At 42.9% G+C, this 15,289-nt stretch overlaps 1 protein-coding gene across 1 annotated transcript; it reads right to left on the bottom strand.

The window, feature by feature from the left end:
- Positions 1–933: 933 nt before the first annotated feature.
- SERINC1 (serine incorporator 1) lies at positions 934–8,543 on the bottom strand. The gene is made up of 10 exons (XM_075268068.1): positions 8,416–8,543; positions 5,781–5,942; positions 5,491–5,684; positions 5,311–5,390; positions 4,575–4,712; positions 3,994–4,163; positions 3,362–3,452; positions 3,111–3,252; positions 2,786–3,013; positions 934–1,495 (listed from the first exon to the last, which is right to left on the bottom strand). The coding sequence occupies exons 1-10, from the start codon at positions 8,452–8,454 to the stop codon at positions 1,357–1,359; spliced, it is 1,383 nt and encodes a 460-aa protein (XP_075124169.1). The 5' UTR covers positions 8,455–8,543; the 3' UTR covers positions 934–1,356.
- Between the last annotated feature and the right edge of the window lie 6,746 nt (positions 8,544–15,289).

Here is a 15,289-nt window from a genome sequence, read left to right as displayed (position 1 = left end):
GATGGCTCAAGGGGAAATCTTCAGTTGCTTATATATTACCAGGGAATCCCATTTTGGAAGATTTATTGTTGTAGTTTACTATCCAAGAACATTATGCAAACCTATTCTGTCATAGCTTATCCAGGCCTTCTGTGTGTTCTCTACACTTGTATGCATTACTTTTCAACATGTTTGTGGTCATGTCTTTACTTAGTACTCAAAATCTGAGGTGACAGGTTTCTTTCATGCACAAATGATAGCACTTGCTATAAATCTTTTACGTTGCATAAGAAAAAAGTTCTGTGCTGCAATAGAATTCTTTGCTTTATTTAGTAAGACAACACCTTCAAATATTTCCACAGTGTTAAATAGGAACAAAATGAAGGAAGCCTGGAGGGGGAAAAAAAAACAAAAAACCCACACACAAACACACTATAGCTCTATAGATTCTATTATCACAAAAACACAGGTAAACAGGAGTCCCAGTTTACAATACTGATCTATATACAAGTGACCTCTCCATTCACTGTCCTCAGTACCACAGTATTAAGTGCTCTAACCTGCTTTCTTCTACTTACCCATTCTTTGGGAGGCAACTCCAGAAGAATACAGTTGTAGTTTACTATCCAAGAACATTATGCAAACCTATTCTGTCATAGCTTATCCAGGCCTTCTGTGTGTTCTCTACACCTGTATGCATTAAGTTGTGGCCCTAAATCTAAGGGCTAGAGACATTTTCAGCACATATCCTTGTATAGCAGATCTTAGAAAAACTCCTGTCTTATACAAAATTCCTTCCCATGGGTGTTTCTTCAATGGTCTAGTGCCCTGCAATTCCTCTTCCACTCAAGCCAAATTAGAAGCGCTTGTGTCAACACTGCAGAACGCTTGCCGAAGAATAGCTCAAGCAAATACATTGAGATCATTTAGTATACGGTACAAAAAAAAAAAAAAATCATTAAAAGGTATTCTTTATGACTGTTGCTATACATGAATAGCCCCTATATAACTGATGACAGGTCGGCTGCGCGGCGATCCGCTCGAGCAGCGCAGGGACATCTCCTCCATCATTCATTACCGCAACTGTTAGCTTATGCACCAAATGATTATTTTACAAGTGTCTTCTTAACACAATATGACAAACATGTATCACCTCAGAAGAAATATCTTACACGATTACAGTAAAACATACTGCATTGAAAATGGGAATGACAAATGCCTGTTCTATGGAGTGTAGCTCTAAATGACTAACTTTACAGGGCAAACTGCAGCATCATGCAAAGGTAATGCTAGGACAGAACATGCAAAACTGGAAAATGTTACTATACACGTTTAGTGCTCCTGGCACATGTGACATACTACACTCAATACATTTCCCTAGTCAAAGTCGCGGTTGGTCAGCACCAACGGAGCAACCAATGTCCAAACATACAGAACAATGCACACCCAGCTTGAGGAAATTTTGACCCACACAGATGGCCATTTGCTAGTCATCGTCTCATAAGAAGAGTCAGGGCTAGAGGATAAGGAAAAAAAAAAATTAAGTCAGTAGTTGCATATTCCATACATATATATATATATACATACATACAATGAAAGATGGCGAGAATATAACGGATAAATCATTTTGTTGGATTGTACAAAGCAGCTCACCAGTAACGTTACACTAAACTGACAAAGCACATAGTAAAACCTATGGCCCACCTACTGAGCAGTATGCGGAGTTCTATAGGTAGCTACAACAAAATGGCGCTCAGAACGGAGCATTACTGTGCATGCATGGGATTTGAAGTGCAGGAGCGAGACTACAGAGGATGGAGGCAGTTACAGCAAGTGTGGAGGAGGAGGGCACAATGGAGCATAAGCCACGGAGGGGTATGAAAGAGGTATGACACAGGGGGTACTTGCTGGCCAAGGAGAACACCCAAGGGGCTCGGTGAGCATCATTATCATATCGGTTTTACCGATTTTTTAAGAAAAACGGGGGGGATTGGAAAAACTGGGGGCATCACCTGAATAGCCTTTTTAAAGGCTATTCAGGCATATGATTAGCTCAAAACACGTCATGTTTGTCAATGATAGAGCCCCTTTAAAGATTTGGGTGTGCTGCAGTGTTTTCATAGAGGCCTTCACCACCACCACCATTCACACGTAGAAAAAAAAAAATATATTGTTTGGCGATTTAGATCCATAGGAGACTGCTTTAAGTTTATAGTCCAGTATCTTTTATATAAAGGTGCACATTTATCGACTGCAGCAAGGCTGTTCACCTAAAACTGGTTAAATTGTGTTATAAGAAATTGTATTTACAGGACCATTGCTTGTAAGGTTCCTTTATTAGGAAATACTTGCTATTAAGATTGCAGGAGGCTAGCTTCACTTGCTAAAGGCAAAGCATTATTCTAGGGCATATCCACGTGTGATGGGCTAGAAAGCTGCACTTGTCAAGTGAGAGATTTCCCCTCACAGCCAAAATTTATATTACGGATGCTGATTTCTCTAATATTTCCCATAAAACAATCAATAACATGAAATAATGTAACTCAAAGGGCCAGGAATCCCACTGACGTGTAATAGAACAGGAAGTGACAACAATATCAAATTAACTGGCTTACTGCCTGTTCACCCACAGTGCAAATGTCTAGAAACCCAACAAAGAAAAGAGGACTGTCCTGCTTTCCTCTCACAGATTCTCATTTTAGGCACATACACATGGTTCATAAATCCAAAGGAGTAAAGCTTTACTCTGCTATAGAGCACAGAAGTCTTACAAATGTATTTGCTCTAGAAATACTACACAACGTACCTGTACCAATTGGTAAGAGTCATCATGATGTAGAGAGAGGCCAAGAACAGCATAAAGTGAAAGAAAGAGTAGCTGTAGGTAACCCCATCCCGCTCATTGTCAATAGCACGGTGAGCATCATCAGAATCACCCAAGGAACCATCACTTCTGCTCCCATCTTCTATCAGTGTGGACTCATCACTAGTCAGGGTCAGTTTGTTTACCTGGCTGTTGGTTGAAGTTCGAATACTGTAAAACAAAAGCCAGATAATGAATTTTAGCAACTAACAAGATATTAAAAATAGAATGTGAACAACACAGTGCTGTATAATGTATGTGTATATACCTGGAGTATAAGACACACAGCAAGAAGAGGATAAGTCCAACAATTCCTTGGGCGTCCCACCATTGCACTACCTGAACCTGACCTGGAGTGGTGGTGGAATTGTAGCCAATGATGCTGAGTAAGCTGGGGTTGCATTTCCGATCTACAGCACAGTTTACAAAAAAATAAAAAATGCTGAAATGTATGACCAATACCATCTGCATTTCCTAGAAAGTCTTTATCACGCCATATTTAATGCATACTGTACATACCTGGCTCGTTGGTCATGGCAGACCAAGTCAGATACATAGTGTAAATGGTTATCACAGAAGACTGCAGCAAGCCAGATCTGGGCTGGGACTCCTGTGAATGAAAATAAAAGCAATAGTGATATGTGTTTAGAAAGTGTAATTCTTAGATCATCTGGGAAAAAAAATATCAGTGGGGATCCCAGTGGAGAGACCTCAACAATCAGTAATTCAAAGGGATGCAAAAATTCAGTTAACCTCTATGCCCCTTCATTTCTGGTTGTCTATTCTCCAACAATGGACTGTCACTTACTTATGAATGATGTCTCCTGTGGACCCAGTACTGATTGCTCTACTGTCAGATGGGCAATGTCACACAGGACACTGTCCACCTCTGAATGGAGCTCTGACCAGACTGACCCCCTTACCTGCTTCTGCCTGGCACAAAAGAGCCTAAGTAGTATATCATGCACCAAAACAAACTGCATTTACTGCTTGGGAACAATGGTGCTGGAATGAGTGGAGCAGCTCCTATAAAGAGTACTAGATGCTAAAAACTGTATTTAGTGAAGGTGGTAAAAAGTTCTCTTTAATACTTTATATAAGCAGACAACATAACCCCACAGGGGACACAATTGAAGCTTATATGGCCGTACCTGGATTTTAGGGAGGACAGACATTATAGAGGCTCCAACGCACAGAAGCAAATTCACACTGATGAAAGCTTTATTTTCAGAGCAGCCGTCAGGATGGGTGTAGTAGACATAGAAGAGCACTATTGCTACCAGTGACAGGGCATAGTTAATACCAGTAGCTGACAGCAGAGCTAAGGAAACAAAGTATAGTATGTATTAGATAACAAAGGTCATTCAAATGCTGTATTATTTTATTCTATTTATTTTCACAGATCATGTGGAAAGATATACAAATATTTTGTGCACTACATATAATTTACTATATTTTCCTGCAAGCCCCATCTCTTCAGACCGTCTGTGGACAAGGGTGGGAGATATAAGGAGAGCAGCTATGGCCAATAGGGGGCGTAACATGCTATTGGAGGGTGGGGCTCCAAGACAGGTAAAAGTTGGGGCTTCCTGCCCCTATCTTTCTAGTCCTGCTGCTCCAACAGTAGACCCCCCCCCCTTTGTTCTTCTAGCAAATATCATCCAAAACCGTTTCCATTTCAATATATGAACTAGTACCTTATACTGAAAAGGTGTGCATAAATATTACTCACCTGCATACCAACACCGAGAATGACCTTCTTCCATCTTTTCAACCCATGATTCATTCCAAGAATGAGCAAAGTCAATCAGCAAAACAAGCTGGATGAGTATGAAGCAGAATGCGCCACCCATGCCAACATAGAACCAAACTGAAATAAAAAAAATTACCTATTACAATTATCTATGTTACAAACATACATGGGACACATTTACCACTTCTCAGCACTCCAGTTTATGTTTTATAATGTCCACGATATAACAGTTTGAAGTGACCCTCCCCTATCCTCATTTTCTCTCCATGTTACACAGCCCTTACACCATACACAGTAACATTCAGTGAGAGGCAGAAACAGCTCTCAATACAGAAGCAAGGGGAAGAGTGAAAAATGGAGGATTTTGCAGAAAGGAGACAACATTTGTTAATAAAGTATATTAAAAAATGTATTAATGACACAAATACTGCCAGAAAATCAAAAGTTGTCCAAAAGTCAAGGCTGTATTAAACTTGTAACTAGGGCTAATACATGATACAATGATAAAAAGAAAAAAATAAAATAAGGTCAGCAGCATTCCCACATCACAGGATCTAGCCATAATAATATGTGCTGCCAAAATATAAAAATTATTGTACCAGAGAGAAGAAAATATTTTAAAAGCACATTTTTCTACATTGTCATGGATATTAAAAATAATGCAACCATGCAAAATTAAAATATGGATTCTCCTCACAGAAAAGTAGAGGCTTACCAGTTGTGAAAGGTCCTTCAGGGATGAAAAATGCACCAACAGTAATTCCAGTGGCTGCTGCAAACTTAAAGAACCAAAAGCTGCAGAGAGAAAAGCAAAAGACGAATAATAACCGAAAGTGATAAATTATCTAGATCTAACCACGACCTTCACATTTAATTAATCAACAGAGGTGCTCACCCATTGTGCACTGCAGCACGTGGATCCTGGCTGCTCTTCACTTTAATCATAAGAAGAGAAAAGAGAAGGAAGAACATGGCCATTCCAAAGCACACACGATATACCGCTTTGTATCCAACCAGCACGTCACAGTTCACATGTCCACTCACTCCTGGAATTGAAGATCCGATTCCTCCTTCACAGAAGCCAGGAATCTGTAAGATTATTTGGTTAGACAATGGCATTACAAAAGCACATACGCGAGATTGCATGGATTATTTCTTGTTATTATTTTTTGACAGTTTTCTGACCTTTTTAAGATGTTCCTCCATTCCTGGCACCAACATTATACAAGCGACTCCAACACCAAGTAGTAAAAAGAAGGCATAGATGAGCCGGGTAACAGTGGAATTGTTCCCACTGGGGCAGCAGCGACACAGGAGACATGGTGCACTGCCACAAAGGCATGGTATCTGAAAAAGAGACATTTACAGCTATTAAACTGTGATATGCACTGGATGGTCACTGGGCAAACCAATGAAGTCGTGTGGCACTGTCCAGAAAATTTGGCCATGCACATCTGTCAGGAAGAAGGGGTTCTCTAGCATTACCATTTAAAGTCCCTGGTTCTCCTGAGTGCTCAGACCTCCATTATACATGCGAGCTATAACATAGAAGAACAGCAACAATCGCTACTGTGCTGTGTTCTTTATAACTGATGATCGCACTGCCCCATTCTATCAGCCTCCAGCACCTACAGCCATCAATCTAGAACTTGGCTATGGTTGGCGGACCATGTGACTGTATGCGTTGAAGGACACTGACTGATGGATGCAGCCACATGGTCCTCCATCTGCAGCCAAGTTATGGATGGGTTCAATCTCTGCAGTGGTTAGGACTGTAGTCTTGCAGCACAGAGGTCTTGAATTTGAATCCAACCAAGGGCAACATCACCAAGGTGTTTGTAGGATTTCCCCATCTTTACTTGAGTTTCCTCCCACATGCCAAAAATATACTAATATGTAAATTTAGCTCCCTGTAACACAACTGACGCTTGCGGGTGTTGGGGATGAGCGCCTGTAAGACAGTCACCAACTTACCCTCTGCTTTAAGTCACTTGTGTGAGAAAATCACAATACAAATGCTTGTCATTATAGGGGCAAACTGTGGGGCATTATGAATTTTGAGTTAACAACCTTAAATATCATAAAGCAACTATATATTATTTTTTATGTAAACCTGAACACTATTCCCTGTCCTATCCTATGGTTAAGGAATACCTTGATTTGTGGGAAAACCCCTATAGCAGAGAGTTAAATCGAACAATGGATTCTTCACTGTACTCAGCTGCCGAACAGATCCCCAGGCTGGTCATGTGATAGCAGCTGGAAGTAGGTCTATGAGATCCTGGATGTAATAGTCTCATAGACAAAGAAGACAAGCCAGTCCAATTGTTGTATGACTTGGCACGTCAGTCCGACAATCACATATCCATCCAAGGCACCCTTCAGAAGCTGAATGACAGTTACGAATCCATCACATGACTGAACTGCCAACAGGAATGTAGTGACAATTTTTTATGACTATTATTTAATAAAACCAGGTATTGAAGGGTATTGTTTCTTTCTTCTTTTTTATGATTAGGGGCTGCCATCTTGCCTGAGATTCTCCTTGTTTTACATTATAGTCATAGCGCTAAGCAGCAAGTCTGGAGTTGACTCACTGACATCATAAACAAGTGAGACAATACTATAATAGATCACACCAACAGTACCCCATCACTGCAACTATTCCTCCTTGTAAAGAGCATGTCTAGAAAACTCTCCCATAAAACTCAATGAGTCAGCTCTAGACTATTGCTGCCTATGGCCCTGACTTTGCTGTTTAGAGAAAAAACAGATATGCGGCTCAGGGTCTTGGATCCCCACCATTCTTATTCTGATGACTTATCTACTGGATAGGTCATCACTATCCAAGGTTGCTAGGTCCTGGCCAATCCCTTTAAAATTCCACAATTCTTAACATCCCTGGGGGAAATCAGGACACCTCGATGCACATTACACAGTCAGCTGGTCCAGTTGAAATCGGTGGCTTTGGCCATCTGTATGGTCACTTTTGATTGTCAGTTGTGAAGATTTTCATGTCTGGATCAACTTGTATCCCTATAATTCAGTATTCCCCCTGATACGGCATTAAGTGAGGATGAAAGCAGTGAGCGCCCTGCTAGGAACAATTGCCAAGGTGCAAGACCCAAACAGAATGGGATACAGGTGGAAGAAATGTTTCCTTTGTATCCATCACACATACTGTAACTGATGACACCTATCTCCAGTCGTGTTCACCGACAACTGATACACTCAATGGTGACATGGCTTCAGTGCTATTACACTCAGCTGACATCATCCTGGGATGCCCCATTATTGTATGTTCTGTGGTGGATCAGCTACTGGGAACCCCTCTGATCACAAAATCCTACTCATCATATAATATCAGGCACGGTGTCGCTCTCTTCTGTCTGGTACTGCAGCTTCTCTATATTTACTAGCCACAGATGGGAATGTGGAAATCACTGCCTGCTTTGTCATCAGGACTACCAGGGATCCAAGCTGGCAATCTGTCCTCACACATAGATGGGATGTCCTAGGATCCCACCATATACTTTCTCATATCTCAGCTTCGTAGACCGATGAAGTATGACACGGGATGCCAGGGGTTAACCGAAGCCACGTATGCGGAGTGGAGAATACGGCAAAGAACATTTTACAGGGAAATATCCTGTGTCCTGAACACAATGCCAGCCATGACGGCGAGCTGAGGAGAAATGCCATGTCACTGGCACCCGTCTCAGCTCTCCATAGTGGATGTGTCAGCACCACAACACCCCGGCAGCACAACACAGCAAGTCAGTCCCTACTGCCCATCCACAATGCAGCCCCCGGTAATTACCCAGCTGGCGGCGGAGCAAAGGCCGAGGACGCCCCCCATCCTGGCTTCGATGTCTTACAATATAAAATGGAGCCTCTGCGATAGCAACTGTTTACTATCCAGACAAGCAATACTGCGTCATTTCCGCCCTATAGTCTGTGTCGGGAAATCCGAAGAAGGAATTCAGTGCTCTGTGGCGGCCATTTTGTTGGAGACCAGTCTGTGCTTCCATTAAGGCGAGTCTACAGTGTAAAGAGGCTGATAAAGCAGACGTATCAACTGCATACATTTGGTGCTCTCGTGTGTAGGATTGATACTTCATCTACGTCACATGATAATTACTTCATCGAGTGTGTTTACAGTGTCTTTGTGCTCACATTCTGTATAATGCATCACCCCCTTGACCTTCACATAGTATGATGTCCTCCTCACAACAGATTGGCCCACGTTTGACCCCACATAGTATAATGTGCACCCTTATGACCTTCACATAGTATAATGTCCCCACAAAGTATAATCATACCTCCCAACTTTTGAAAAACAGAAAGACAAAATACTATACATACAATGAACCAACCTTCATAGCATTGCGTGGCAGTGATTTCTGTATCCTTCCAGAACATCATAATTTTTCTGCACACCTTGCAGTATGCAGTCAACAACAATTCCAATAGTGAAGTTTTGGTCTTGTGTCTCTTGTCCACAGGTTGTGACCCTGGTCCAAAGGTTGCCACACTTGGGTAGATTTGGCACAGAAGGAATGGTGGCTAAGCACTTTCCTCGGGTGTGCGAGGTTCCTCTGTCTATATATTTGGGGTACAACCCTATCTCTGCACCCTAACTCCAGGAGTGCCACTGACAAGCCCCATGCATAATTTTCCATTCTGTTGGCTGTCCAGTGTTGTGACAATGGGAGAGACCATCCAGCAGCTTTCTCTATGAATTGACCCATAATACAGTGTGTTTTGTGTTACACAATCTTTATAGTACATCCACTGGTCTGGTATGGTATGGCTGGCAGTTTACAGGTCAAAATACACATTTTGCTATTGTTTCTTCTTGCGGATATGACCTACATGTCAACACTATATAGATAAAAGTATATTATTCAACTACATTGCCACAGATGTATAAAGTCCAGGGCCCAGCCTTATAGTCTACCATTACAAACACTTGTGAAAGAATGGCTCCTTCGAAAGAACTCACTTAATTCTTTCCTACGACTAAGGGACCTTTCACACTAACCACTTTCTGTCCATGTGCTTCTAGTGAAAAAAACGGACAGCACATGAATCCATTATAGTTAAAGGGAAATTTCACACGTCCAATGTTTTTCAGACAGAGACACTGAGAAAAAGTTGTGGCATGCATTCTTTTGTTTTATCATTTCTCCACTTGTCTCAACCATTCAAGTCTATGAATTAGTGAGCACACAAAAATCATGTCGTTTTTTTACAGGTACATTGATACAGATGTAGCAGGAAACATGACAGTTGAAGCAATGCAGGCACAATATATTGTTGGTGCAAATGAATTGAGGGCAGCTCCTCTTGTGAATGCAGTAGCTGCCCCACAATTTATATGAATAGCTGGCAGTTTTTGCTTCCCCTCCACCCTTACCTGACACTTCAGTGTGATCAGGTTACTTGCATTGACAGTAGGTCACTTAAGTGGGTTACGTTCAATCTGACTGGGAAACATAGCTAGTGTACGGACATTCTGGAGTCCATACCTTAGCTTATTCTGATACTCAGGATCATACATTTGAGACAGTTAGACAATACCCTGCACTTTCCAATATCCTTAATGGCAGTGGGGTAATAATTTGAGTGTACATTTTTTGTTATTGATATTAAAACCCCCACACCTTCTTTGACCATTTTATTTAAAGGGATTCTACCACTAAACCAACATTTTTTCTAATTACCACGTCGCAAATGAGTTCTCCGCAGCAATGAGGGCGGGCCCCAGCGCTCAAACAGCGATGGGGGCGTCCCCACTGCTGCCAGAGAGCTCTCTCCAGTGACGCTTCCATCTTCAGCTGCAACCTCGCCTCTTTTGTCTTCCGTCTCGGTCCAACCTCTGACGCCTGCGCAGTATGCTCCTGTATTGAACTACAAAAGCAAGAGCAGCCTCCCAAAAATGGCCGCCGGCGGAGAACTCATTTGCATACTGGTTAAAACCGGTATTTCTAAGGCACGGTGCCGCGGAGTCCACATCTAAAGGTAAGAGACGAATAGCCTTTCTTAAGGCTATTCCGACGTGGTAATTAGAAAAAATGTTGGTTTAGTGGTAGAATCCCTTTTAAAAAAAAAAAAAAGTAATGAAATCCGAAACAATCCACATGAAGTGTTGTGGGTAGGAAGCAATCATAGCAGGTGTCACCTGGCTACTCATTTGAATTAAAAGACAGCTCATGTACCAGACGGAAAATATCATGCCTTTATTACTCCATATGTGATAGGCCTGTTACAACTGTAGTGAAAGGCCCCATTGATATTTGTGGATCTACTTGATTACTTATCACCTTTACAAACTATGTTATTACTATCATGTACCCGCGACTTCGTCTGCGGGTTGGCATTGAGCCGCGTCCATCTATGCAATTGCTGTTGGTTGTGGTCCGCCATGTGTGGGCCAGCGGCACCCCCCCGTGGCATCCCCCTTTCCCGCAGTGAGTCCACCTTCCTTTTCCACGGCCCCCTGTCCTGCGGCAACCACGGCCCCCACCCCCTACTCCCGTGGCTCCCCCCGCACCCCCTACCGCGGCCCCCACCCGGACCCTCCTCCCGCAGTAACCCCCGCACATATCCCTACCCTAGGACCACCCATCACACGGAACCCCTGCCCCAGGGGTGAACCTGCCCCTTTCGCCGCCCGAGGCAAATGACAGAAAGCCGCCCCCCCACCCCGGGAGGAGGCGTGGCTAAGCGAAGGGGCGGGGCTTAGCCATGTTCGCAGTCAGAGAGCATACACGAAGAGGACTTGCTCTCTGCCTGAGCTTGAAGGGAAGCTGCTCCAGCGGCCTCTTCAATCCACCGCTCGGTGCTAAGCTTGTCCTGGACTGGCTTAGGTAAGCAAAAATGCCGCCCTCCCTGAGGCCCTGGCATAGCGCCGCCTGAAGCGGTCGCTTCAGGTCGCCTCATGGGAGGTGCGACGCTCCCCTGCCCCCCTTGACCCCCACGGCACCCCACCTGGACGCCCCCCTTGTGGCCCCCCCATCCCTCCCCCTTCTTCGCAGGCCCTGTGCCCCTGTACGCCCCCGGTCTCCTCTCGTCCACGTGACCCTGGCGTCCTCCTGGGGGCACCCTGGTCTGCTCCGACAACCACTGTGCGTGGCCCTGGGCTTCCGCGATCTGCCTTATAGCGTTGTGGCTCTGCTCCAGCAAAGCGGCAGCTGGCGTATGGAGGTCCCAGCTAATAGGGGCCAGACTGTGCCAAGCTGCAGCGCTTCCCCCTGCGAGGCTGTGGAGTTACCGAGCCTGGGGTGGCGATGGTCTGGTTGCGTGGCTGTCTGTCCGCTGGTGTGAAAAGTAAGGCTGCATGTCGGATCCTCTTGCAAGCATGCGAGCGCTGCCATGTTCTTGATACTGCATTCGGGCCGATTGCTCCGCCCACACAGCAGCGGCAGCCAATCAGGCAGTGGTACAACGACCTGATGAAGTCATTTCAGGTCCTTCAATTTCGGCAAAACGACAATTTCCTATGTTTCAATTCCGGACCCAAGTCATGTATGTGTCAAATCTTAGGCTAATCTGTTCAGCCGTTTACGCGTGATTGAGGAACAAACATGCAAACATCCAAACCCACAAACATACAAACTTTTACATTTATAATATTAGTAGGATTAGTAGAATTAGTAGGATAATATTTGTAGGATAGGAAGTAGGATTAGTAGGATGTTGTCTGTAAAATGAATTTCCTGTACACTGTATGTGATGGCACAGTTGCTCACTGGTTAGCATTGCAGCCTTGCAGGGCTGGAGTCCAGGGTTTGAATCCTGCCAAGGACAACATCTGCAAGGAGTTTGTATGTTCTCCCTATGTTTGCGTGGGTTTCCTCTGGGTACTCTGGTTTCCTCCCACATGCCAAAGACACACTGATAGGGAATATAGATTGTGAGCCCTATGTGGGACAGTGACTGTCAATGTCTGTGAAGCGCTGCGGAATATGATGGCGCTATACAAATAAGCTTAAAATAAATATATTTCTATGCAATGAATTTATTCCTGCAATGGTAATGGTTGTCACTAGGTGGCCCTGTAGCACTACAGATTGAACAAAAGCTGTAAGAAAGAATTTAAAGGGTTTTTCCAGGCAAAAAATGTTTATTTAAAAAGTGTCTGTGTCTGTGATAGCTCTCCTCTTCCAACGATGATCCACCTCTGCTGTGCATGCGTGGATGCGCAGTAGAGGTGAATTACCGCCAGCCGTGTGCACACTGCTTGGAGAAGAGGATGCACCCTGCAGAATCATTACAGAGTGAGGAGCCGTCTCACCAGAAGAAGCGAGGAGGGTAAGTATAAAGGGGTGGATTGGGAAGGGTGAGTAGTAGTAGTGATCCGTTTCCAGAAATGGGGAAAAGGATCATCACCAGATAATCAGAAAATGTCCCTAGGGTGATCACATGACCGTCCCAGGGATATGGGTAAATATACATTTTTGATTTATAATGTTATTTAGAATGTAGGAAGAGGTAAGATGTTTAGATTAGTGTAGGGATTTCCAGTTATACTGGACAACCCCCTTTAAAGTAGTTTTTTGATCCTCCTGTCTCAGCAGCTTTACCTGCTGTGTCTTCTTCTCACTTCTTGTATTCTTCCAAAAAGTGGTGTGCAAGCTTTGACTGTTTGATGGACAGGACACTATGAAGTACCTTAGTAGATATGGACATTGCCTATACCATGAGAGATTATTTATTATCATTACTAGAAATATAATATATATGCAAATCAACTAATATGCACAGTAAACATATATTACATTACACATGTTTGTAGAGAAAAAAACATGTTTCTAGGACAGACTGCATTCTTGCAGTAAACTCAGTGTTATCTTTTTGTGTTTATGTAATGCGAATGGACACTGTCTGAGCCTTTATCAGCAAAATACAAGTAGCTGAACTGATTATCCTGCCAACTGAGCTTTACATAAATACAATCTGGAGAACTCTGCCTTCCCCCTCCTAGAGAGAAGTGAGTCACGTCATCCAACCTATTATCTGGTACAGGGACCAATGAAACGATGTGTAAACAATGGGAGGAATAATTTTGCAAATGAGGAAAACAAAGCAGCATTGCTAGAGCAATGTACATAGGAAAACTCTTGATTTTACGTAAGCTAACAGTATAGATAGGATCCATGAGATTGGAATATCCTTTAATGCTTGACTCAGACACATGGAGTGCCTGCCCAGTCTGTGCCACTCAGAAAACAGACGGTAGGTCAAAAGGTGCTTGCGCAGATAATGCAAAGAAGAGACAAGTTCTGACTTCAAAATGAAATTAATTAATATATATTATATACGATACGATTTGAATTACTAGCTTTTTTCTGAGTTAGAGGAGCTTTACGGCTTCTCTGTGACCATGGCTGTCAGCCATCTATTTAGTGGTAGGGGTCAAAGTCAGTTGGAGTCAGTGGTTTGGAGTCAGAGCTGGACTGTTAGATGGAGCCAATGGTTTGGCCTAGTGATTCAACAATGAATTCATGAGAGACAATGTAATCTGCTGAGAGGTTGGTTAGAGGTCTGGACCTAGGCATGCACTGAGCAACCCAGTGGTGGACTGTGAGAGAGGCTAGAGAGGAATAGTGGAGTATTTCTGGTTACTAAGAGAGACAGTGAGAGTTAGAAAGAAATAAGAAGCCTCTGATGTAAATCCTGCGCAATATGGGATGGCAGATCACTTACATACTTTACTGAGAAAGCGTAAAGTACAGTGAACAGGAAATTAAATGTAGGATAGCCAACTCAAAAGAAATCTCTAAAGTCTCTGAGAGCGAGTACACCTTCAATTCTCCTTCTCTTGCAGGCTAGCCTAATGCAGTTGGCTTCTCTAGGAGCTCTTGGCCGCCTTCTCTTGGCTCCCTTCTTTGTGCCAACAGCCATATTCTACCGTTGCTGCATCTAATTTGCCTTCAATTGACTTCCAGGGACTTCATGTGTCCCCTACCATTGGGGCCCTAGAAAATTTTTTCACCAGGGCCCACAAGATTTAGTTATGCCACTGCCCCAATGGTATGTTCTTCCCTACTTAGTATCTTACATTACAATACTTTCATATTCCAAACTCCATCTCAGAGCAAATTACTTTGTTTAACGTTTGTGCTAATACATTATTACTGTAGTCATAATGATTTACCACAACACAAAACACATTGGCACGTTTCTGGGATAATATAAATAATCTCAAATTTGATTAATTTCACTTTTTGTTTTATTATTTGCAAAAAAAGGATTATTTTCCGCAATATATTTGTCATTCCCATATAATAAACGTCCAACAATAGATTAAACCCTTGATCTGGTATTAGTCCCATCTCTTTGTTAATTCGCTGCTCAGAGTTCTGTGCAATGTTACAACAAATCCGCTAACCTCATGTTTCTTGCAGACTATATTTTTAGCATGGATTAGGAACGCTATGTATTCAATCTCATTGCAGACATCAAAAGTTGTCTCATAAGCTTTTAGAAGTACAGTACATATCCAGGGACTTACCAACAAATGTTATATTGGTTTCTATATTAAGAACATGACTTTATTTTGAATCAATATGTTTTCTAGATATATTTCAGGCTTAGCTGGAGGTTCTTTGACTCCACAGACTAGTTCCTATGTTAGGAAGCATCAGAGCTTTCCAAGAAAACATAAAACTTTCTTAGTTTAATTTGGG

The sequence above is a fragment of the Leptodactylus fuscus genome, chromosome 3, assembly GCF_031893055.1.
Source record: "Leptodactylus fuscus isolate aLepFus1 chromosome 3, aLepFus1.hap2, whole genome shotgun sequence".
Lineage (NCBI taxonomy): Eukaryota > Metazoa > Chordata > Amphibia > Anura > Leptodactylidae > Leptodactylus > Leptodactylus fuscus.
The sequence above is the reverse complement of the archived record's forward strand: the minus strand, read 5'-3'. Positions and strand labels throughout refer to the sequence as shown.